General features: G+C 38.9%; 1 protein-coding gene across 1 annotated transcript in view; it reads left to right on the top strand.

Moving 5' to 3' along the window:
- The first annotated feature begins 236 nt into the window (after positions 1-236).
- The window catches only part of LOC132267037 (branched-chain amino acid aminotransferase 2, chloroplastic), a 37,126-nt gene continuing 14,019 nt past the window's right edge, over positions 237-23,343 (top strand). The window contains exons 1-6 of the mRNA XM_059768074.1: positions 237-431; positions 513-586; positions 15,862-16,039; positions 18,819-18,995; positions 19,092-19,223; positions 21,850-21,948. Coding sequence (XP_059624057.1) covers positions 300-431; positions 513-586; positions 15,862-16,039; positions 18,819-18,995; positions 19,092-19,223; positions 21,850-21,948 — 792 coding nt within the window. The 5' untranslated portion in view covers positions 237-299. The remainder of the gene's footprint in view (positions 432-512; positions 587-15,861; positions 16,040-18,818; positions 18,996-19,091; positions 19,224-21,849; positions 21,949-23,343) is intronic.

Raw genomic sequence — 23,343 nt, 5'->3', positions numbered from 1 at the left:
ATAATCCACCAAACACAAGTGTTGATTTACGGTAGGGTTAAGTTTAAAAGTAAAGAAGTTGACGATAATTTATTTGTTATTCATTATTATTATTATTATTTTTTGGTGGCAAAGTTGAATGGTCACTCTCGTACCAAACTAGGTATTAGACGCAGTCGTTGCACACAAGCCCATTCAAACACGTCACTTTATATTTTTCTAAACCGGGACCGGTATTAATACTGTATTAAGCAGCGCCCACTTACAGTGTTTAGTGTTGGACCAGAAAAGGGTTAGGAGTTTAGAGCGAGAGAGAGAAAATGGAGAGCGCCGCCGTGTTCGCAGGGCTTCAACCCAGCCCCAACAGTGTCCTGTGCCCCTCACGCAGCGTTCCAACCCTTCTCCCTGCTCTCTACGCCGACCAAAGACACTTCTGTCCTCCATCTCTCAAGGTACTACTTCTTTGCTCTCTCCTTGTACGATGAATGTGCTTCAAATGCGCCTGACAATGTGTCGAAATTTTGGCATTGCAGCTTGAAAAGAAGTCCCAATTCACTTCTTATAGCACTAGTAATAGCAATAATGTTCGTGTGGCCTCTCCTCCTAGGTGGGTATGTCTATATGTTTTCAAAGATTCTAATTCTATAGTTTATATGTTTTCAAAGATTCTAATTCTATTTTGTTATGTGGGTGGTTCTATTTTATACTAATTTTTCATGAATTTCTTCATGGGTAAGTGATTTAATGAAAAGTTTTGTCTTGAACTACAGGAGAAACTGTGTCTCAGCGATTAGATTTGTTCATTTTGATTCTAGAATGTGCTTGCCTGAAATTCATACTAATTTTTTTTTTAGGAAATTCTTTCTGGATAAGTAATTTAATGAAAAGTTTTGTCTTGATCTACAAGACAGACTGTGTCTGAGTCATTGGATTAGTTAATTTTGATTACAATTAGAGCTACAAATTTGTAGAAATTATGCTAAAATAAATCATTGGTCAATAAAGGACTTCATTTACTAATCATATACCTTGATAAATTCTAATATGAAAGATCTCCATTGTAATTTTATTTTATTTTATTTTATATTTTATTTTTTGTTTTACTATGTGGGAAATAGTTTGATCGGAACATACAATGGTTGAAAGTGTTTAGGCATGCTGATAAGTTCTGTTGAATTGGTCAACTAATTTTGTTTCCCCTAAATATTGGTCAACTGAATTTCATTTATCTAAAATGGATCTCAAGGCACATGCATAGTTCTTGTGAGGATAAGATGTAATCATGTAAACAAATATGTTATATGTTAGTCACAAATCACTATAAATTGGATAGAGGTACTGATCCTTTTTTATTCGTGGACTATTGGATAGTGATGGAATGATTGTTATTGGCGAAACCTTAGGATAGATATTCGGGAAGGCAGTGTAAGGGGGGTGGGGGATTAGGGTTGGAGCTTGTGGGTCCCAATGATTTCTGTTGCAATACCTTTTCTTTTTCCTATATATATATATATATATATATATATATATATATATATATTCATAAGCAGGTATGTTGTATTGATAAAAATGGGCAAAATTAGGGATGGCAACGGAGCGGAGTTGGGGTGGATTTAGCTAAACCCTACTCCGCCCTCTTAGAAAATTCGTCACACCAACTCTGCCCCTACTCTGGGACGGGTTTGTAATTGGTATACTATCCCCGCCCCTACTCCGGCGGACAAAGTACTGACTCCGCCTCGCATACTCCGTTTAATTACGGGGGTGGGGCGGGTTATGCCACTTTTATTATTTAGTAAAAAAAAAAAAAACTAGTCCAATGTGCTTAAATTGAGCTGATAAATAAGATGGTCCAGCTTTTAAATTACTAAGTAGTGAATATTAATATATTAATTGACACTTGCAGCAAAGTAATAAGAGTCTTAAAAATATTAAATATGTATTTTATATATATATACAGAATTTTTAAAGGTACATATATAATTAGGGCGGGACGGGTTTATCACTAAATCCGCCTCCGTCCCAAGCCCGTTTCGGGTTTTTAATGATTTTTCTATATCCGCCCCCAAACCCATGTAGGGGGCTGCCAAATCTGCCCCATTTGGGTTGGGGCGGGGCGAAAACCCGCTGGGTTGGAGGAAATTTCCATCCCTAGGCAGAATTAGTACACCAAGAACATGGAGGTATGCCCCCATTTTACAGACATCTCAATGAGGAAGAGTAGGACCATTTCCAGTACATAGAGAAAATGAACCCAAAAACAAAAACCACCCTACTGTCAATTGAAAGAAAATGCATCATGGATAGTGAGGGAAGCTGCATCTAGCATTTGGAACCAGGAAGTTCTTGCAACTTCTTGAGCAGACCTTTGGCTGCCTTGATGAAGCCTAACGTTTTTCTCACTCCAAATTGCCCAAACCACCATTGTAAAAGCCATCCTACTGAGCTTAGATCTGTGGGTGTTAGAAGCAAATTGTGTAATACACCATGCGACCAATCCTTGAAATGAGTCCAGGGAAATTCCAGTGTAGCGATGCAAACCAATGCCAGACCAGCTGAGCAAATGGACAACCAAAAAAGAGGTGTTCAATATCATCAGAATGGGAGAGACAGTTCATGCATAGATATTCCTATAGCCATTCCAAGCCTTCTTGAAAGTGAATGTTCCTCCATCCCATAGCAAAGAGTCAGCAGTCCTATGTAGCTGAATAGAAGTGATACATGTTCTCAACTGCTGCATATCAGCATCAATAAACTGCAATTGCCAAGTACCATTATGAATTATGGCATTCAAGGTGGAGTTTCTGGGGAACCGAAATTGTCGCACACCCCTGTGCCCAAACTTCTGCAAGAGAGTCTTACCCTCACACCAAGGATCGCTGAACAGACTAAAAGACTCACGTGTGGATATTTTGAACTGTACATGCTGGAGTATCACCTCTTGAACAGAGACTAGTTGCTTCCAGATGGTAGAGTGAGATATAGAAGGAACAGCCAACTAGTAGGAGAAACCTCGGATGTAATTTTGATAGAACCATGGGATCCACAATGTATCCTTTTTGTTCAGCAAGTACCACACATGAAGTGCATTGGGGATACCATAAATTTATGGCCCCCGTCCATGCCTTTATGAAATCCAATCTGTCCATTTCTTGGCACAAGCAATAAGTTGTGAATATTAGGATTTTGGGATTTATTGACAAAGATTTATTCTCAAAATCAAAGGTAATTAACAAAAGTTATTTTTAAAGAATGTGATACCATTGTAATTTTACTTATCAAAAAAAAAAAAAAGAGAATCTGATACCATTGTACTTATCAAAAAAAGAATGGGATACCATTGTGTTTTGGTGTGAATATTGGGCTTTTGGGATTTATTCTCAAGCAATAAGTTGTGAATATTGGGCTTTTGGGATTTATTGACAAAGATTTATTCTTAAAATCAAAGGTAATTAACAAAAGTCAATAGTAAAGAATGTGATACCATTGTGATCTGGTGTGTCTTTGTCCTATAACAATGGGGAATGATGCCAGAGTTTGTTTTTGTTGAGGATCAAAGAGTGGCCTTTAAGGTCAATTTGATTGAGGAAGTCACACCTCGTATCCTCCCGAAGTCTTACTATGGCGTTGGGGAGCATTCCCACATCCCGCGTGCTGCAACGATCATAAAAGGGGGTCGCCTGAATTTATAGTTTCGTCAGGGCCTCAAAGGAAACAGCTGATTGCATGCCTACGCGCCTGAAGCGAGTAGAAAGGGCAGATCCAGGAGTCGTGTCAATCATGCCCTTGACCAGCGCCCACGCGCCTGAAGCGAGTAGAAAGGGCAGATCCAAGAGTCGTGGCAATCATGCCCTTGATCAACGCCCACCGTCTCGGCTTGCCCGTTTCAAAAATCACCAACCACGTGGCAAAGATCGTGCCATTAATGGAGCCACACATGCAATAGAAACTGATGGGCTTAAGTATGGGCCTGTTGCACGTTATGGGGCTTCTTTGTCTAATGGGCTAACTCACAGCTTTCAGAAGATTAAAAGGGCCGTTAATTGGGGACCTAGCAACTAGCTTTCAATATCCATCCTGAATGAGAAGTCTAGCTCTCTTATTTTGGCAAAGCCCAACCATGAAGCTGTGAGGTTGCGTAATGGGCAACATTCGAGCAATCCAATGACCAAGGTTATGCGGGGGCCCATTTCTTTTCTTAAATCAAAGCCCAACCCACCTCACTCTCATGTCATTAGTACTTCGCAGAGCCCACGCTTAAATGGCTTCCCCTGAACTCTCTAGAATTCGCCGGAGAAGAGGAGATGGATGAATCTCTCTGTTGCTGAGGCTGGTGAAACACCTGTTGATAGGGGGTCGTCATTCTCAGTGTTGTGCTGACATTTCTTTTTCATTCTTCTCTGCTAATTCACAGTTAAAGGAAAGCACTAAACCTCCGTCTCAGGGCTCTCATTTTCTTGGAGTTCGGTGGTCAAGAAAAGAAAAGCAGAAGTGGGTTTCTGCGAACGGTTCAGGTATGTCTTCAGATTTTCGGAGCCCCTTTACTGATCCACCCTCTTCTTCTACCCTTTCCTATGAGGCGATGAGGGGTGATGCAGATGTTATGGAGAAGATGGATGGGCTGCCACTTTTGAACTCTGAACATAATGCTGGGTTAAATGGTAAGGAAGGTTGTACGCTTCTTTCTCCTGGACAGTTGGTTACCGTTGGCAGTGCAGTTAATGATCTGTCTGAAGGAGTAACGGTTTGTGTGGGAAGAGATTTGCAGTTTGTTTTTAATCAAGAGAGAAACAGAGAGAGCAAAATCGTATTCACTTTGTATATAAAAACAACTTACAAAACCTAATAAGCCTATGTAGGCTTATATATGTTACAAGGTCTACATAATAACACAAACAGCCTATTAACTAAACATAATTACATAACGACCCACTATTATATATATAACTTCTAACACTCCCCCTCAAGCTGGAGAATATATATCAAATAATCCCAGCTTGGAACAGATAGTTCTTAATCGATTATGACCCAATGCTTTGGTAAACATATCAGCTAATTGATCTTCAGACTTCATGAATGGAGTAGAGATGCTCCCACGTAATATTTTTTCTTGAATAAAGTGACAATCAACTTCAATATGTTTGGTCTTCTCATGAAACACAGGATTTGATGCAATGTGAATTGCTGCTTGATTATCACAGAACAATGGAGTAGGAGCTTCAACTGTCAATCCAAGTTCTTTTAGAAAATGTTGTATCCATGTCAACTCACTAGTGGTATGGGCCATTGCCCTATACTCAGCTTCAGCACTAGATCGAGCTACCACTGTTTGCTTTTTACTTCGCCATGTAACTAGATTTCCTCCTACAAATGTGCAGTAGCCGGTAGTAGATCTCCTATCTGAAGGAGAACCGGCCCAGTCGGCATCTGTAAAACTTTCCACCCTGAGATGACCATTTGGTTTATATTGTAACCCAAAACCTGGAGCTTGCTTGAGATATCGGAGAATCCGAAGAACAGCAATCCAGTGTGGCATTCTAGGGGCTCCCATGAACTGACTTACAACACTAACAGCATATGAAATATCAGGTCGAGTAATAGTGAGATAAATTAATTTTCCAACAAGGCGACGAAATCTGCCCGGGTCACTAAATAGATCACCCACATCAGCTACAAGTTTTGTATTTGAATCCATAGGAGTATCAACCGGACGACCACCTAACATACCTGTTTCTTCTAATAAGTCCAACACATACTTTCGTTGGGATAAACTTATACCTGTCTTGGATCTAGCTACTTCAATACCCAAGAAATACCTAAGTTTACCCAAGTCTTTAGTGTGGAATCGATATTGCAGAAACAACTTCAACTTAGCAATGCCTTCAGAATCATCACCTGTGATCACAATATCATCAACATACACCACAAGAATTATGAAACCAGCTTTAGTGCGCTGGTGAAATACCGAATGGTCAGTCTGACACCTCTGAAGACCAAACTTTAATGCTGCCTCAGAGAATTTTCCAAACCAAGCCCGTGGAAATTGTTTCAAGCCATATAGAGCCTTTTTAAGGCGACAAACAGTGTGAAGATACTCCCCCTGAGCAACAAACCCAGGTGGTTGCTCCATATAAACCTCTTTTGCTAAGTCACCATGCAAAAAGGCATTTTTAACGTCTAATTGAAACAGGCCAATGCCTATTAGCAGCAAGAGAAATCAAAACACGAATAGAGGAAATCTTAGCAACAGGTGCAAACGTCTCATCATAATCAATACCATAAGTCTGGGTATAACCTTTGGCAACAAGACGTGCTTTTAAACGCTCAACGGACCAATCCGGAAGATACTTCATAGTATATACCCAGCGACAACCAACAGGTTTGACACCTGGAGGTAATGGAACAAGAGTCCACGTGCCATTTGTATGCAAAGCATCCATTTCATCCTGCATTGCTTTCCTCCAACCCGAATCAGACAAAGCATCCTGCACAGTCTTAGGAACAAATGTAGTAGACAACTGAGAGGAAAAACATGAGAATGATGATGATAAGGAATTATAAGAAACATAATGAGTGATGGGATGTTTAGTAGCACACGAGCGAGGAGCTTTACGAAGTGCAATCGGCAAGGAATCAGACACAGTGGAATTTGTCGGATCTAAAGACTTTGAAGATGATGGAGGAGGCATGACAGCAGATGGCTTTGGTCTTCGTTTGTACACCTGTAACGAGGCAGATGAAGGAACCAGAGATTGAGATTGAAGAGAAGGTGAGGGAAGAGGAACTGCAGAAGGAGGCGACTCAAGATTGATATCAAGAAGTGAATCAGTATCTGAAAAATACGGGATGGACTCAGAAAATGTGACATCCGCGCTAATAAAGAACCGTTGAGAAACAGGACTATAGCAGCGATAACCTTTATGAGAGCGAGAGTAGCCAAGAAATACACACTTTGTGGCACGTGGGTCTAGTTTATCAAAACCAGGACCAAGATTGTGGACATAACATGCACATCCAAAAACCCTAGGAGGAAGAGAAAACAAGGGAGAATCAGGAAATAAAATAGAATGTGGAGATTTGCCATTTAATACAGATGACGGCATACGATTAATAAGATGACAAGCTGTAAGAACAGCATCACCCCAAAACCGTTTAGGCATACGCATATGAAACAAAAGAGCACGAGTTACTTCTAAGAGATGTCGATTCTTACGTTCTGCAACTCCATTTTGTTGTGGAGTATAAACACATGAATTTTGATGAATAATTCCTTTATCACTAAGATATGTATCAAAGGGAGTTGAAGAATATTCCTTAGCATTATCAGAACGTAGAATACGAATTGGACATCTAAATTGAGTTTTGATTTCTTTGCGAAATTTTTGAAAAATTAAAAATAACTTAGAATGATCTTTCATTAGAAACAACCAAGTCAGGCGAGAATAGTCATCCACAAATGTCACAAAATAATGAAATTTATTGATTGAAGAATGTTTTATTGGACCCCATACATCTGAATGAACCAAATGAAAAGGACTAGAAACACGATTATTAACCCTAGACTTGAAAGACACGCGATGGTGCTTACTAAGTTGACAAACTTCACATGACAAGAATTTCAAATAACTAAGACTAGGAACTTGACGCTTCAAAACTTGAAGTGACGGGTGACCAAGGCGACAATGCCACTGGAATGGAGACAGAGAAGACTGAAGAGCCACAGGAGAAGGTTCGAAATCAAAATAATATAAGCCACCGGCTTCATGTCCCGTACCAATCGTCTTCTTCGTCTTGAGATCCTGAAACACACAAGAAGTTGGATCAAATATAACAGAGCACTGGAGAGATTTAGTAAGCTTACTGATAGACATTAAGTTAAAAGGAAACTGCGGAGCATGTAAAACAGACGAGAGAGACAATGAATCACTAAGTTGAGTTGTCCCCAAACCTGAAACCTGAATGGATGAACCATTAGCAAGAGTAACACTTTGAGAAGTAGGTACATAATGAAAATCAGATAGAAGAGAAGAACATCCGGTCATATGATCAGATGCTCCAGTGTCTATGATCCAAGGACTGCGAGTGGAAGACAATAGACATGTGTGTGCAGTACCTGACTGGGCAAAGGTAGCCGTGGAAGATGAATTAGATGCTTGCTTATAAGACAAAAACTGAGTATACTCATCCTGTGGAACATGAAGTGTATCTGATTCAGCTACATTGTGCGATCCAGAAGCGACATCATTCGGAGAAGAGGAAACTTGATTTGCATAACTAGATGGTTTCCCATGAAGGTCCCAACAAAAGTTCACAGTATGATTAGAAAGACCACAATGAGTACACTTTCTTAATTCCCTGCCACGGCCACGTCCTCCACGTGAATCACGACCACCACGGGTGGAGCGTCCCCCACGACCTCCATGGTAAGTATTATGTTCACCTTTTGAAACTACCAATGCTGAATGCTCACCACTCTGTCCAGTATTCAAATTTGAGGTATCACTTGCTAGTGTAGCACGCTGAAGTCGAGAAAACACCTCAGCAAGAGATGAAAGTGTTGGACTGCTCATAATCTGTGCATGAAAAGGCTCATATGCTGATGATAAACCAGTAAGAAAACGGACAACATTAAAGTCCGCACGCTGTTGTTGCATACTGCTAACATCAGCAGTGATGGGCTGATACATATTCAGCTCTTCACAGACTCCCATAACTTTGGAATAATACTCTTCTATACTTTGAGTACCTTGTTTAAGATTGAAGTACTGTTTACATAGCTCATAAACACGGGTGATATTACCTGTCCCAGAATATAACTGCTGCAATCTATCCCATATCTCTTTGGCTGTATCCAAATAAAGTAACGTTGAACTAATTTGGGGTTCAATATTGTTTATCATCACAGGGATGATCTGAGCATCTTCCTTTTCCCATGCATCAAAGGAAGTATCAGTTTCCTTGAGTTTCTCTTTAGTCAAATGAGAACCAAGACCTCTGCCTTTGAGAAAAATGGCAACAGATTTGGCCCACAATATGTAATTCTTCCCATTGAGCTTAACTGAAGTCATGGGAGAATTAAGACTGTTCGTGGGTGAAAGCAAATCTGAACTTGAACTTGAGGCCATGTTGAATCCAGCAAAACAGAGAAGAAAAAGGGGAGAAAACAAAAATTCTGTATTCTGGCCGAACCTAGAAGCAGGTTTGTAACGGGTCGGATTCTGAAACCGGGTCGGACCCTGGTGCGGATCGGGTCCTGGTACGGGTCGGATCCTGATACGGGTCGGATCCTGGTACGGGCCGGATCTTGGAACCGGACCGGATCTGGACTATCCCCGGTTTAGTAAACCGGGATTGGAATAGCACAACCGTATTGCCAAACACGGGTCTTCTTCTTCACTCTGTCACAAACTCCGGTAAATAATACGGCGGAGGCGACGGCAACCCAACCACGAGCAGCGGCCGAATCAACAAGCAGCGATCGAATCAACTTCCGGCCGAAAACTAATCTCACCTATGCAAATCGAGACGAAGAAGCTTCTGCCAGCGACGACGAAGAAACCAGAGACGACGACGAAACCAGAGACGACGACCACCAAAGAGGAGCTGCCGGTGACGATGAAGAAGGCAGAAACGACGAACACACTTCAGATCTGATTACGGTGAACAAGAAATTGCCGACAGTTACATCAAAACCACATTCACGATCTGAATCACGATTGGAATCGTGATTCACCACCAACCCACCTACTAACTCTCACACTCATGATCATTGTGCTCTGATACCATGTTCTTAATCAAGAGAGAAACAGAGAGAGCAAAATCGTATTCACTTTGTATATAAAAACAACTTACAAAACCTAATAAGCCTATGTAGGCTTATATATGTTACAAGGTCTACATAATAACACAAACAGCCTATTAACTAAACATAATTACATAACGACCCACTATTATATATATAACTTCTAACACAGTTTAAGCTGTCAAATGATGAGGCTATGGCTCTGTTCAAAGAGCTACGATTAAATGTTGCATTGAAAGGTCTTAAATGTATGCCTTCTGCAACGGATGAGGAGAATGAGGTTGGTAGTATTGTCGGATTGGGTGATTATGTTACAGATTCAGATTCTGTGTATGAGTATGACAGAAAGACTGAAGAGGAGTTGGCTGATGACTTGGGGTCTATCCAACAGGTCTGCTCTAATGAGCTTCAACCTTGGTTGAAGGATGACTCTAACATATCAGTGGTGGAACCCCTGGCAGTGGTGAGACCTGATGATGAGGTTATTGATTTGGGGAGGGATAGGGTGGTTGATAACATTGGAACTACTAGTGAGTTGCTGGGAGTATCTTCAGAAGGTAATCAGGGTCAGACTTTCTCTCTTCTTCAAGCAATTGTGACTGGAACTGAGATAGCAGTCACTAATGAAGTTATAAACACGAAGCCCATATCGTCTTGGAAAGGGATTCACGAGATTAAGAATCTCATCTCTAATGTCAATTACGACAAGAAGAAAGGCGTGGTGATGGAAAGGGGCAGGACTAGGAGTAGGAGTTTGAAGAAGGGGGGAGGGGAGTTAATCTCAACTGTTTTTAATGAAACTACGAATCATTACATGGAATGTTCGTGGTCTCAATGACCCGAATAAAAGGAGGGTGGTGAAGGTAGCTTTAAGGAAATGGGGCCCAGGTTGTTTGTTTGCAAGAAATCAAGATGGCATCCATTACTGACGTGGTGGTTAGAAGTTTGTGGGGAGGAAGGTTTGTGGAATGGGAGGCCCTGGATGCTACAAGTTCTTCGGGTGGTATTTTTGTTATGTGGGACAGCAAGTGGTTGTCCAGAATGAATGTGTGGAAGGGGAGTTTTTCTGTTTCCTGTGAGTTTAAGATGGAAGCGGATAATTTCAGATGGGTTTTTTCTGGGGTCTATGGACTGGTCGTTGATATTGAGAGACCTATTTTATGGGAGGTACTAAGCCACGTTCAAGGTCTGTGCTCTTAATCCTGGTGTTTGGGTGGGGATTTCAATTCAGTCAGGTTCCCGTCAGAGAGGTCTACTGGGGGAAGAAGGTCCATAGACATGGATCAGTTTTCCGACTTCATCGATGAGCACCTTCTCATTGATTTACCAATGGAAGGTGCAACCTATACCTAGTCTAATGGTAGAGACCCAATTACTCTCTCAAGATTGGACAGATTTTTGATCTCTAGGGAGTGGGAAGAAAAATTCCCGGATGTTGTTTAGGCGGTATTAGAAAGGGTAACCTCTGATCATGTTCCTTTAGTTTTGGATTGTGGGGGTTTGTGTTCTCGAAGAAGCCCATTCCGTTTTGAGAATATGTGGCTGAGAGTGGAGGACTTCCAAGGGACAGTTCGTTCTTGGTGGGAGGGAGCGATCGTTACAGGTGTGCCCAGCTTCATATTTTCACATAAATTAAGAGCTCTCAAACTCGGTCTTAAGCAATGGAATAAGGATGTCTTTGGGAACCTTGAATGGAGGAAGAATAGAGTCTTTGCTGATTTTTCTAAGATTGATAGGCTAGAGGAGGCGGGTGGGAATGTGGAGTCTCTTTGTACTAGGAGAGCTTCCTATCAGACAGTTCTTGTTGAGATTGCTTGTATGGAGGAGATTTCGTGGCGAAAAAAATCCCGGGCTCTTTGGTTGAAAGAGGGAGATTGTAATACAAATTTTTTCCATAGACTTGCTAATGCTCATAGGAGGAGTAATCACATAGGACGTCTAAGCGTAGAAGGCATGGAGTTGTGGAGGGAGGAAGAGGGGCGTAGCGGGATCGTTTCTTTTTATCAGAAGCTTTACACAGAACTTTTAGGTTGAGGCTATTTCTGAGCTGGAGAAAGATGGGCTAGAGCTTCCTTTTACCGAAGAAGTAGTTCTAAAGGCCTTATCCAGTTGTAATGGGGATAAAGCCCCGGGGCCTGACGGGTTTACTATGCATTTTCTGATGGAAAGCTGGGCGGTTGTGAGAAATGAAGTGATGAGTACCTTTCAGGAGTTTCATTCTACTGGTGTATTTGAGAAATCGCTCAATGCATCATTTATTGCCCTCATCCCTAAGAAGGGAAACACTTCAAATATTTAGGATTTTCGTCATATTAGCTTAGTGGGTTGTATTTACAAACTCATAGCTAAGGTGCTTGCTTAAAGAATGAGGGAAGTTATGGATGGGATTATTTCAGATTCCCAGAATGCCTTTGTTGGAGGACGGCAAATTCTTGATTCAGTTCTTATTGCTGGTGAATGTGTGGACTCAAGGTTGCGTAGTGGTGTTCCTGGAGTTCTATGCAAACTAGACATTGAGAAAGCTTATGATCATGTAAACTGGAATTTCCTTCTCTACTTGCTTCAAAGAATGGGGTTTGGAAGTAGATGGAGGACATGGATTGAGACATGTCTTTCGTTTGTCAAGTTCTCAATTCTTGTGAATGGTTCTCCAGTTGGTTCCTTTGGGTGCTCTCGGGGTATAAGATAAGGTGATCCATTGTCATCTTTTATTTTTCTTATTGTTATGGAGGGCTTAAGCAGGCTTATGCACCGGGCAGAGAATCTTGGTCTCATTAAGGGATTCCGGGTGGGAAGAGATATTGACAATCAGGTGGAGATTTTACATCTGCTATTTGCAGATGACACTCTGGTTTTCTGTGATGCAGATGTGTCTTAACTTAGATATTTGAGGTGCATTATGGCTTGCTTTCAGCAGTGTTTGGGCCAAAGGTAAATGTGGCTAATAGTGTGCTTGTCCCGGTCGGAAATGTACAGGACATCTCTTCTTTAGCTACAGTTCTTGGGTGTAGGGTGAGCTCCTTTCCTATCCCTTATTTGGGATTGCCCCTAGGGGCTTCTTCTAGGTTAGTGGGGAGTTGGGATTCTGTGCTTGATAGGTATGCAAAGAGGTTGGCAGGTTGGAAGAAGCAATACTTGTCCAAGGGGGGTAAAGTAACTCTTATTAAGAGCACTTTATCAAGCCTTCCCACTTATTTTCTTTCTATGTTCCAAATTCCATGCTCCGTTGCTATAGAATTGAACAAATTCAAAGGAATTTCCATTGGGGAGGAAGGGGAGAAGAGTTCAAGTATCACCTTGTTAGATGGGAGAAAGTATGCAAGCCTATAAAACTGGGGGGTCTTGGTATTAGACAATTGATTCCTTTTAATCAAGCTCTTCCGGGCGAATGGTTGTGGAGATACGGGAAGGAAAGACACCGCCCTTGGCGTAGATTAGTATTTTGCAAGTATGGGGAAGACGTTGGCGGATGGACTACACGTTCGGTTTCTATTGCGGGAGAGTTGGGGCTTGGAAATCCATTCGGAAAGGATGGGATGCCTTTTTCTCTCATATCAGATTCAGAGTTTGTGATGGTAGTTGCGTTCGTTTTTGGGAAGATCTTTGTTGTGGGAACCAGCCTTTATGTCGTACATTTCCCAGATTATATATTATTGCAGTTGATCAACATGCCATCGTAGCTAACTGCTATCAACTTGATAATAGTGGGATTACGTGGAATGTTCATTTTCGGCGTTCATTTCAGGATTGGGAGTTGGAAGAGGTGAGCATTTTCTTGGATCAATTGTATCGGCAGGAAGGAATTGGCAGGGGTTATGACAATTTGATTTGGATTCCCTCTTCTCACGGTCGTTTTGAAGTAAGGTCTTTGTTCTTATGTTTGTCTAATTTTGCTTCCTATGATTCCCCATGGAAGACTATATGGCGCTCTATGGCTCCTACTATGGTGGCATTCTTTGTATGGACCGCCGTTTGGGGTAAGATTAATTTGAGGAAAAGGGAAAATATTCTTGTTAATCGGTGTCGCATATGTAAGCAGGATGGGGAGTCAGTCGATCATCTCCTAATTCATTGCTCCGTAGCGCACGATTGCTGGAATCTTATTCTTGGCCTATTTGGCATGTCCTGGGTAATGCCACATTCTACTAAGGAGTTGATTCATGCTTGGAGAGGTTGTCGTGTGAGTAGGAGTGTTCGTGATTATTGGAGATCTATTCCACATTGTATCTGGTGGTGCATCTGGAAGGAGAGAAATAGTAGAATGTTTGAAAGGAAGGAGTCGTCTACAGCGACACGGAAACTTTTTATTATTCGTTCTCTCTTTAGTTATGTGAACAGAAGTTCTTGCTCCTCTTCTGATGATTTAATTTTTTTTTTGGATTCTTTGGGGCCTTAGACCCCGGTCTCTCTAATGTTTATGGGATGCGTTCCCGTATTGAACGCCTTTTTTAATTTATTATTACTTATCAAAAAAAAATACAATGGGGCGAAGTGCAAAAAAAAAAAAAAATCCCTGTAGTTTGAAAATGCAAAAAAATAAAAAACCCTTGATGAAAAAGTGCATTGTATAGGGTATGTGCAAGTCATGTGACCTAAAAACCCTCTTTAATACCAAATCTACCCTTTGTGTGTTCTCAAACTGCCCCTCCCTCATTTCTATAAATACCTCTATTTTTATTATTATTCTCTCTCTCTCTCTCTCTCTCTCTCTCTCTATAATATATATATTTATATATATTATATTTAGCAATTGTTGATGCATGATAGATATAGTTTGCCAATTCATGTATAACTATATTTTAGTTTCCCTTTCATAATTATGACGTGAAATATTTTTAAAAATTTACCTTTTTGTTATGGATATTTTAATAAAAATATAAATAGTATTTAATATAATAATTTGTGTGACATTGTGCATGGATGATAATTGTCCGTTTACGAGAGCATAATGCTCATATTACATCTTGTTTCAGATTTGAGTGCTGACTATGCGTGAATCTGTATTTAAAATTAAAATTGCTTACTTTAATATGTATTCTTGTAGCTATCTGTTGTTTCATAGTCATAATTATGATACCAATGGTCATGTAGATGTGCATTATGAAATTTGATGGAATATTTGTTCTTAAAGTTGTTAGAACCAAATAACTTGATAGAACCCAATAGAATATTTATTCTTACGGTTTTTAGGTCCATTAATGCAAAATTGTCTTCATATAATAAATATATAGTTAAAGCAGCCTTGAGTTATATAGCAATATTAAACTTATCAAAAAAAGAGTTATATAGCAATATTAAATAGAAATTTAAAGATATATAACTGTTTGAATATTATTATTGAGATAGAAACTGAGGGAAAGTTGAATAGGTTGGTTGGAACAGTTTTTGTGAGATTATAACAAAATATTATGGTTGAGTCTGCTTTTGCCACTATGGGTTCCCCAATTAATGGGCTTGTTTTGACTTTTTATAAACTGATGTCTTCTTGGCTGTTATGCTTTAATAATTTTATAATTTATTTTTAAAAGAATATATATAGCGTTTGGACTGTGACACTTCCTCTGTACTTGTTGCCATAACATGTGTAAATGCAAATAGTAGTAATTGACTTAATTAATATATTTTAATGTTTATTATGAATGTTTTGAGCGTCCTTTTCACCCTAGATGTTATAAATAGATAGTGCATCTATACTAAAAGTATTTGCTACAACATCACAATTATATTGCCATGGGCTGTGCTGGACCACTGGTTTTCAGGTAAGGAGTAGTGTGGTCAGTTGAGTTGGGTCTAGTTTCAAACTTATATTAGGAGTCTGATATAGCATCATTGTCTAGCTATTTTGCTGCACTCAGCCTTGTTTATGCTATTAAGTGCATTTTTGGAAAGGTTGGGTGCCAGAAACAACATGGGCATGTGATAGTCACGTCTTCTATGACATACAAGTATATTAATTTTAACTTTTTTTTTTCCTTATTTTTTTCCTTTTCTAATTTAAGTGGTTGAATAACACTCCAACTGTTTGCAATGTTTATATTATTATGCTGATTTTATATATTGACAAGTCTTTATTTTCACAGCAACATAACACATGATTTAGCTGACATAGATTGGGATAACCTTGGTTTTGGGTTTATGCCTACGGATTATATGTATATCATGAAATGCTCTCAAGGTGGAGATTTTTCGAAAGGTGAATTACAGCGTTTTGGGAACATTGAATTGAGCCCATCTTCTGGAGTCTTAAACTATGGGCAGGTTAGCACTTTAAACTTTATATTTCAATGCTAATTATTTATTTGCTACAATAATCTTTACAAGGACTTGTATATTATAAGGAAGTACTTCTGAGCTTTGATTGGAATAGAAATTTCCTGATCTGCTTTCACTTTTCATTTAAGCTCCTTGTTGGTATTAAATTTTCTTTCTTTCTTTGATTTAACTGGTAGCATTTCCGAGGAGTGAGGATGTAATTTATGTTACCTTTTTAGTACTGATATAGTTTTCAACTGACTATTGTTTTCATTTCTTCTACATATATATAATCTTTGGTTGCTTATAAAAATGATTGCTGGATGTTAATTATAGTGGAGTGTGTCGCTTGTACATGTGTTTCATGATTTCATCTGTGTTTTAAGATGGGAGTATGGAATTTAATTGTGTTAGTTAGATTCTCATCTCGTTTAACTCCATGCTTTATTATCTGAATGGATTTTCAAAACATATCCGGTTCATGGTGAAGTCTGGAATGCAGATCAAATTTTGGATCGATCCATGGTGTGGGGATAGGCCACTTGCTTGTACCTTTCTGAGGCTCTTAAGGATTTTTTTTTTTGTACACACAGGTCTTGGTGACCGATTGTAGGGTGACTTGGGATGTGTAGTTTGTGAGACACTTTCAGAATTGGAAGATGGAAGACATTGTTGAGATCTTGGCTATTCTATATCACCAAGGGTGGTAGTAGAGGAGACAAATGAATGAATTTGGGCTAACTCCAGGCAAGGCAGGTTCAAGGTGAGCTTCTTCTATCAGTGGCTACTGGCTGGGTCATCCAACATCATGGAGGAAAATTTGGTCTACCAAAGCTCCCCTCAAGGTCTCTTTCTTCAGGTGGAGGATAACCTGAGGAAGAGGTGTCAAATATTGGTGAATCTGTATGAGCCAGAGGGATGGGGAGATGGTTGACCATCTAGTTTTACATAGTGTTGTGACTAGGGATTAGTGGGACATGTTTCTTTCTCTTTTTAATGTTAGCTGGGTCTCGCTGGTTTGACATTGAGCATGCAGCATGCTCGAGGCTTGGAGTGGTTGTATGGTTAGCTTGGTAGCCTGGGATGCTTGGAGAGCTCCCCCACTTTGTATTTGGTGGGGTTTGTGGCATGAGAGGGATAGGAGAATCCTTTGATGGTGCAGGAATCTCCTATTTGGGTGTTAAAATTGTCCATTCTTAGTTAGAGGAATCTCCTATTGAAGGATTTTGTAGTCTTTGTGGATAGCTTGAGAGTATAGGGGTTTCTTTTGATAGATGGAGAGCATGGTGTTTTTTGTGTCTATTTTCTTTTGGGCACGCACCCCTCTAGAGTGCTTTTAATGAAATAAGAAATATTACTTATAAAATAATATTAATAATAATAATTGGAGGACTGCAAGGTTATTTGAAGAGAGGTTTAACATTGCAATACGGGTTGATGAATTTAGAACTTTAGATGTATATATTAAAGGGCAATCAAAAAGGCAAAGAAATTAGAAATTGAATAAGTAGGTAAGAAAAAAGATCAAGATGGTTTTGTAGTCATTGTGGATAGCTTGAGAGTATGGGGGTTTCTTTTGATAGATGAAGAGCATGGGGTTTTTTGTTTTTATTTTCTTTTGGACATGCACCCTTCTAGAGTGTTTTTAATGAAATATTATTTATAAAATAATATTAATAATAATAATTGGAGGACTGCAAGGTTATTTGAAGAGAGGTTTAACATTGCAATACGGGTTGATGAATTTAGAACTTTAGATGTATATATTAAAGGGAAATAAAAAAGGCAAAAAAAATTAGAAATCGAATAAGTAGGTAAGAAAAAAGATCAAGATGGATATGATGCCAGATGAGGTACTGGAGTGATGTTAAGTTGAAGAAAAAGTGTCAAAAGAATAAAATTTCTTTTCGCTATCGCTTCACCAATTATGAGGACTGGGCTATATCCAATTCATTTGTTGTGAAGTTAACAAGTCAAGTAGTTTCAAGAATACTCTTAATTCAGCTCCACGTAAGATAGCCGAAGTACGGGGGCAAGAAACCTACCCAATAGTGAAAAACAATTGATGCTGATATCCTGATATGCCTAATTTGAGTCTCCCATCGCAGTGACATGGAAAGTTCCTGTGGACATTTTTTTTGGGAAGGTAAAGCAAATATATGTATTCAAGTATAAAGAACTACAAGTGGACCTGAGCACCAAGAGGTCCAAGACGTTTACAAAAACAGAGGACCAAATAGGCCCAAATAGTACAGTTAGAGCTCAAAGACATCTGCCATGTTATACAACTGTTATAGACACACATTTAGGCATGGTCTGAGCAGTATCCCTTTACCACAAATGTTCCCGTGGACATTCTTCTTCTTCTTCTTCTTCTTCTTCTTTTTATACTTTTATATTTTATTATTATTATTAATTTTTTTTTTTTTTTTACAAACATGCACTAATTTTGGAGTGGAGTCCCTCTCATGAGTAGCACCTTCCACAGATGTATCACATCTGAACTACATCAATTGCTCTTGTTGTTTGGCAATGCTTTCATTCGTTTGTTCCTCAGGATAGTGGTTATTGCTACCGCTATAGCAATTCCTTGTCATTAGTTGTATAACCTAATTCAATTCTGTTCTCCTATCAATTAGTGCTTGAATAGTAATGGCAAGCCTTAAGATTTTACTGTTAACTTGCTTGCATGAAGCCCTGTTTAATATATTATGCTGTTGGGATGGTATTCAGTTGCTTTTGTTACAAATATCAACTACTTTTATTCTTCGGTGTCTATTTTTAGGGATTATTCGAAGGTCTGAAAGCGTATAGGAAAGAAGATGGTAATATTTTACTGTTTCGTCCAGAGGAAAATGCATTGCGATTAAGGATGGGTGCAGAGCGTATGTGCATGCCTTCGCCAACTGTTGAACAGTTTGTGGAAGCTGTGAAGGTTACTGTATTGGCAAACAAGCGATGGGTAATATACAACTATAATTTGTGATATATATGTTTTTTTCTATTATATGTGTACATGTTTGATTAGTAACTCATCTGGTTCAGTGTCCCATTTCAGATTCCACCTCAGGGTAAAGGTTCCTTGTACATAAGACCATTGCTTATGGGGAGCGGAGCTGTTCTTGGTCTTGCTCCAGCTCCCGAGTATACCTTTCTGATTTATGTTTCACCTGTTGGAAATTATTTCAAGGTTTGTCAATTGTCTTCTTTTGCGTCTGTTGGAATCAAGTTGTTGCAATTTAAGATATACTGTTCTTTCTCATTATGTTTGCATTGAATCATGTCTCGTCAACTGCTTCCGTGATCCATTTATATAGAATAGAAGACACTCAAAAAAAAAAAAAAAAAAAAAAAAATCTTGATTCCTGTATTTCATCTAATGTCTTTTTTCTATTGTATCATTAGCAGGCTTTCTGCTTTTAAATAGTTGTAGTCACTAATGCTTTGTATTTTTAGACTGATTTTGCGGATATCTAGTAATAATACTCTTTGCAATTTTGCACCTTTGTGAAAGTTGACATTTTGACCCAGGTGTTGCTTTAAAATTTTCAAATCATCCAAAATAATATTGAACTTCTAAGTTGACTTTGATAAATATTATGAAAATCTGTTGCTGAATATTTAATAATGATTTCTAACATGGCACTTGTCTTATATTTTCAATGAAAATCACTTATAAAAATATGTTTTGGTACACAAATCATTGGATTAATTATCACTACATGCATATATGCATCATTTGGTTCATTTTCTGTGAATCCATAGTGGTGCCACAGACTTTAGAAGCATCATGAAATTTGGTTAGAATTGAATTCATTTCTATGATTCAGATGTCGTAGTGGAAAAATAGACCTTGGGAATATCTAGAGATCTTTAATAGGAGTGCTGAAATTCTTGGTGCTTAGTTCCTTATTTTTATGGACTCATGGGAGGAATTGTAAATCTATGGAACTTCTATTGTTTTTTGTGGATAGCTTGAGTATATAGATCATAGCAGCTGTATATGGGATGAACTACCCTTTTTAGTTCTTTTCAACGAAACTCTACTTATAAAAAAACAACTAGAGAATATTTTGAATGGGTCCTCTGCTTCTTTATACATATACATGTCTAAATATATGTTGAGGGGGAGGATGAGGTAGAAAATAATAAATGCAAGAGAGAGAGAGAGGGAGTAAAAAGAGAAAAGAATGTTTTAAATAATTAAAATTGACTTTTTGGATTCGTTATCAAGGACAAGTTTGACTTTTTACTCAAGATAAAATATAGGTGATGGATTGGCTTCTGCAATGTTGGACTGGATCTTCACAAATGGGAAAGGACTTAATGGTAATAATTCATGGGGGTTATTTGTAATAAAAATAGTAGTTCATGAGTTTTTTTTTTTGCTGTAGGTTTTCAGATAATATTGTGCAATAAGATTATATTATTAGTGCTCTCTCTCTCTCTCTCTCTCTCTCAGGCCAAGAGGCAATCCGCAGCCCTTGGTGCTGGGTGGGTGGGGTCACTCCTTGGCTATGTTTAGCCACTAAGCCATGAAACCCCAAGGAAACCACGAAGACTGTGGAGCCAGCCTCGAGGCTCCTTGGGCCTGCTACAACCCAAAACAATTGTTGCTGTGCTAGGTTTTGTGAGCCTGGAAGCATCTTTATAGTGAGTTGAGGTGATGCAAATCCATTGTACGTGATCACCTTGGGATGCTTCTAATGTCTGGCTGTGAGGCAGGGCACTTCATGCCTTGGGTTTCTCAGCACCTTGCCGAGGTGGTTTCTCAGAGAGGATACATGTCAGGAGGGTACCGAGCCGCATGGGCATGGCAGGAGATGTCTGCTGCAAGGTCCATGAAGAGCATCCTTGGATGAATAAATTGGTGGCATGTTTTGCTTGGGGCTGTTTGCCTTCGATGATAATGATCATAATTACATTTGAAACTTAAAATATGAAGTCCAATTTTTTTTTTATCAATTCTTGGCATTCCATTTGGCAAAGACAAAAATTTCCCCCCTTCCCTGTCATATGTTTAGCCATTAAGGTATGAAACCCCAAAGAAACCGCGAAGACTGCGGAGCCAGCCTTGAGGCCCCTTGGCCCTGCTACAACCCAAAACAATTGTTGCTGTGCTAGATTTTTTGAGCCTGGAAGCATCTTTATAGTGAGTTGAGGTGATGCAAATCCATTGTACGTGATCACCTTGGGATGCTCCTAATGTCTGGCTCTTAAGGCAGGGCACTTCATGCCTTGGGTTTCTCAGCACCTTGACGAGGTGGTTTCTCGGAGAGGATACATGTCAGGAGGGTGCTGAGCCATATGGGCATGGCAGGAGATGTCCGCTGCAAGGTCCATGGAGAGCATCCTTGGATGAATACATTGGTGGTATGTTTTGTTTTGGGCTGTTTGCCTTCGATGATAATGATCATAATTACATTTGAAACTTCAAATATGAAGTCCATTCTTTTTTAATCAATTCTTGGCAGGCCATTCGGCAAAGCAAAAAATTTTCCCCCTTCCCTTTCATTTCATTTAGGTCAGCCTACCCTAGAAAAGTGATTCTGTATAGTTCTGCAAATTAAATTTATATACCAATTTTTTTGTGTGTTAGGGCCAATGTTTGACCTCTTGGTGTTTCTTGTAGTAGTATTAGATTTTGATCTTACTTGAGATGTAAGATAATCTGCACTATGTTTACTCTTCTATGCCTGTCTTCATTTATAATCTTCGCATATTATTTTGGCATGGAAAGTTGGTTAATATTTTATCAAAAAAAAAAAAAAAAAAAAATTGTTGGTTAATATTATATTTTGTTGACCTAACACCAGGAAGGTTTGGCACCGATAAATTTGGTGGTTGAATCTGAACTGCATCGGGCAACTCCTGGTGGTACTGGAGGTGTGAAGACGATAGGAAACTATGCTGCGGTAAGCTAGCAGTATAACTCTTGTTTATTAATGCACCGTTTTAGTGCTTGTATTTACTGTAGCCTGAAATCTTGGAATCTTTTTCCTTCATATTTTGATCTAATAAGCACAGATGGATACGGATACAACACGACCAAAAAAGTACGGATTAGGCGGGGACAGGGGGACTAATAAATATGTCTTTTCATATGAATGATTTTGTATTTTAAGTGTAGTAGTATTTTTCATCAACCTAATGATGAAAATTTCACAACTCATAATAATTAATGAGCTCTAAAATTAATTAATTTATTGTTTAAAGAACTAAACAATTGAATCTACTCCACAACAACAATAATAATTGTTGTTTAAACCAAATATTTTATCTCATGACCACCATATCATAAAAAATGTGCAAATTCGTCATATTTACACTAAAACTTTCTTAAAACTCCATATGAATTCGACACGCGTATCAGACGTGTCCATGCTGTGTCTGTGCATGTGGACACGTCTTTTGGCATGTCTGACACGTGTCGGGCCATGTTTGATGCATATCTGTTGACACAAATTCTTTGAGTTTTTAGGTGCGTCCGTGCTTCCTAGATTTTGATGAATTTGTTCTTCCAACGTTCAGGCGAACACCAACCTCAATGGAAGCCTTTTTGAAGAAATTGCCTTATCCTTAGCTCTACGTTGTGCCCCTCCCCGTTCCTTTCTCAAAATTCAAATATTTTTCTCCTTAAGTAACCTATTTTCATCACATATCTCTCTTGGAGTCGTTTATGAATTTTTTTCATCCGTGATCCCAAAGGAACTTGCATGCAAGGACGGAGTTACGTTGGGCCTAGGAGTGGCAAGACCCCCTCCTTAAATTTTAATTTTCTCATTTTTTATATATTGAAATTTGAAATTCTAAAACTGTCCCCACGCTTAATCTTTAGCTCCCAATTTAAATCCCTTTGTCTCTCTTTCTCTCTTATCAAATCTTCATCTTTAATCCTCTCTTTTCCTGTACTACTTGACTCTCTTTCGGCTGTTCTCTCTTTAAAGAAGGATCACAATCTCTAAGAAGGTACAAAAGAATTCTTAAATAAATTATCGTCGTCTACTTCTCTTTTATTGTATATGGTACGTGAAATCATGAATTTATACCCGTTAGAAAAAAGTGAACCCCTGTAGAGCACACAATTCCCTTATTTATTTGATTCAATCTAATTATCAATAATGTTTTGCTTACACGTCTATATAAACCTTAAAATTCCCATGCATTACATTATTTTTAGTGCTTCAAAAACCCGATGCATTGTTTATGACTACGGTTTTCTTATTGATGCTTACGCAAATATGGTTTGCGGGTAATCTTGAATTAAGAGGGTTATAAGCTATTGAAAAGTCAAAACTAGTTCTTTGATG

The sequence above is a fragment of the Cornus florida genome, unplaced genomic scaffold (genome assembly GCF_030987335.1).
Source record: "Cornus florida cultivar Cherokee Brave unplaced genomic scaffold, ASM3098733v1 CherokeeBrave_3.0.0_Hap2_Chr07, whole genome shotgun sequence".
NCBI classification, from domain to species: Eukaryota; Viridiplantae; Streptophyta; class Magnoliopsida; order Cornales; family Cornaceae; genus Cornus; species Cornus florida.
Note: the sequence above shows the minus strand (reverse complement) of the source record. Positions and strands in the feature narration are given on the sequence as shown.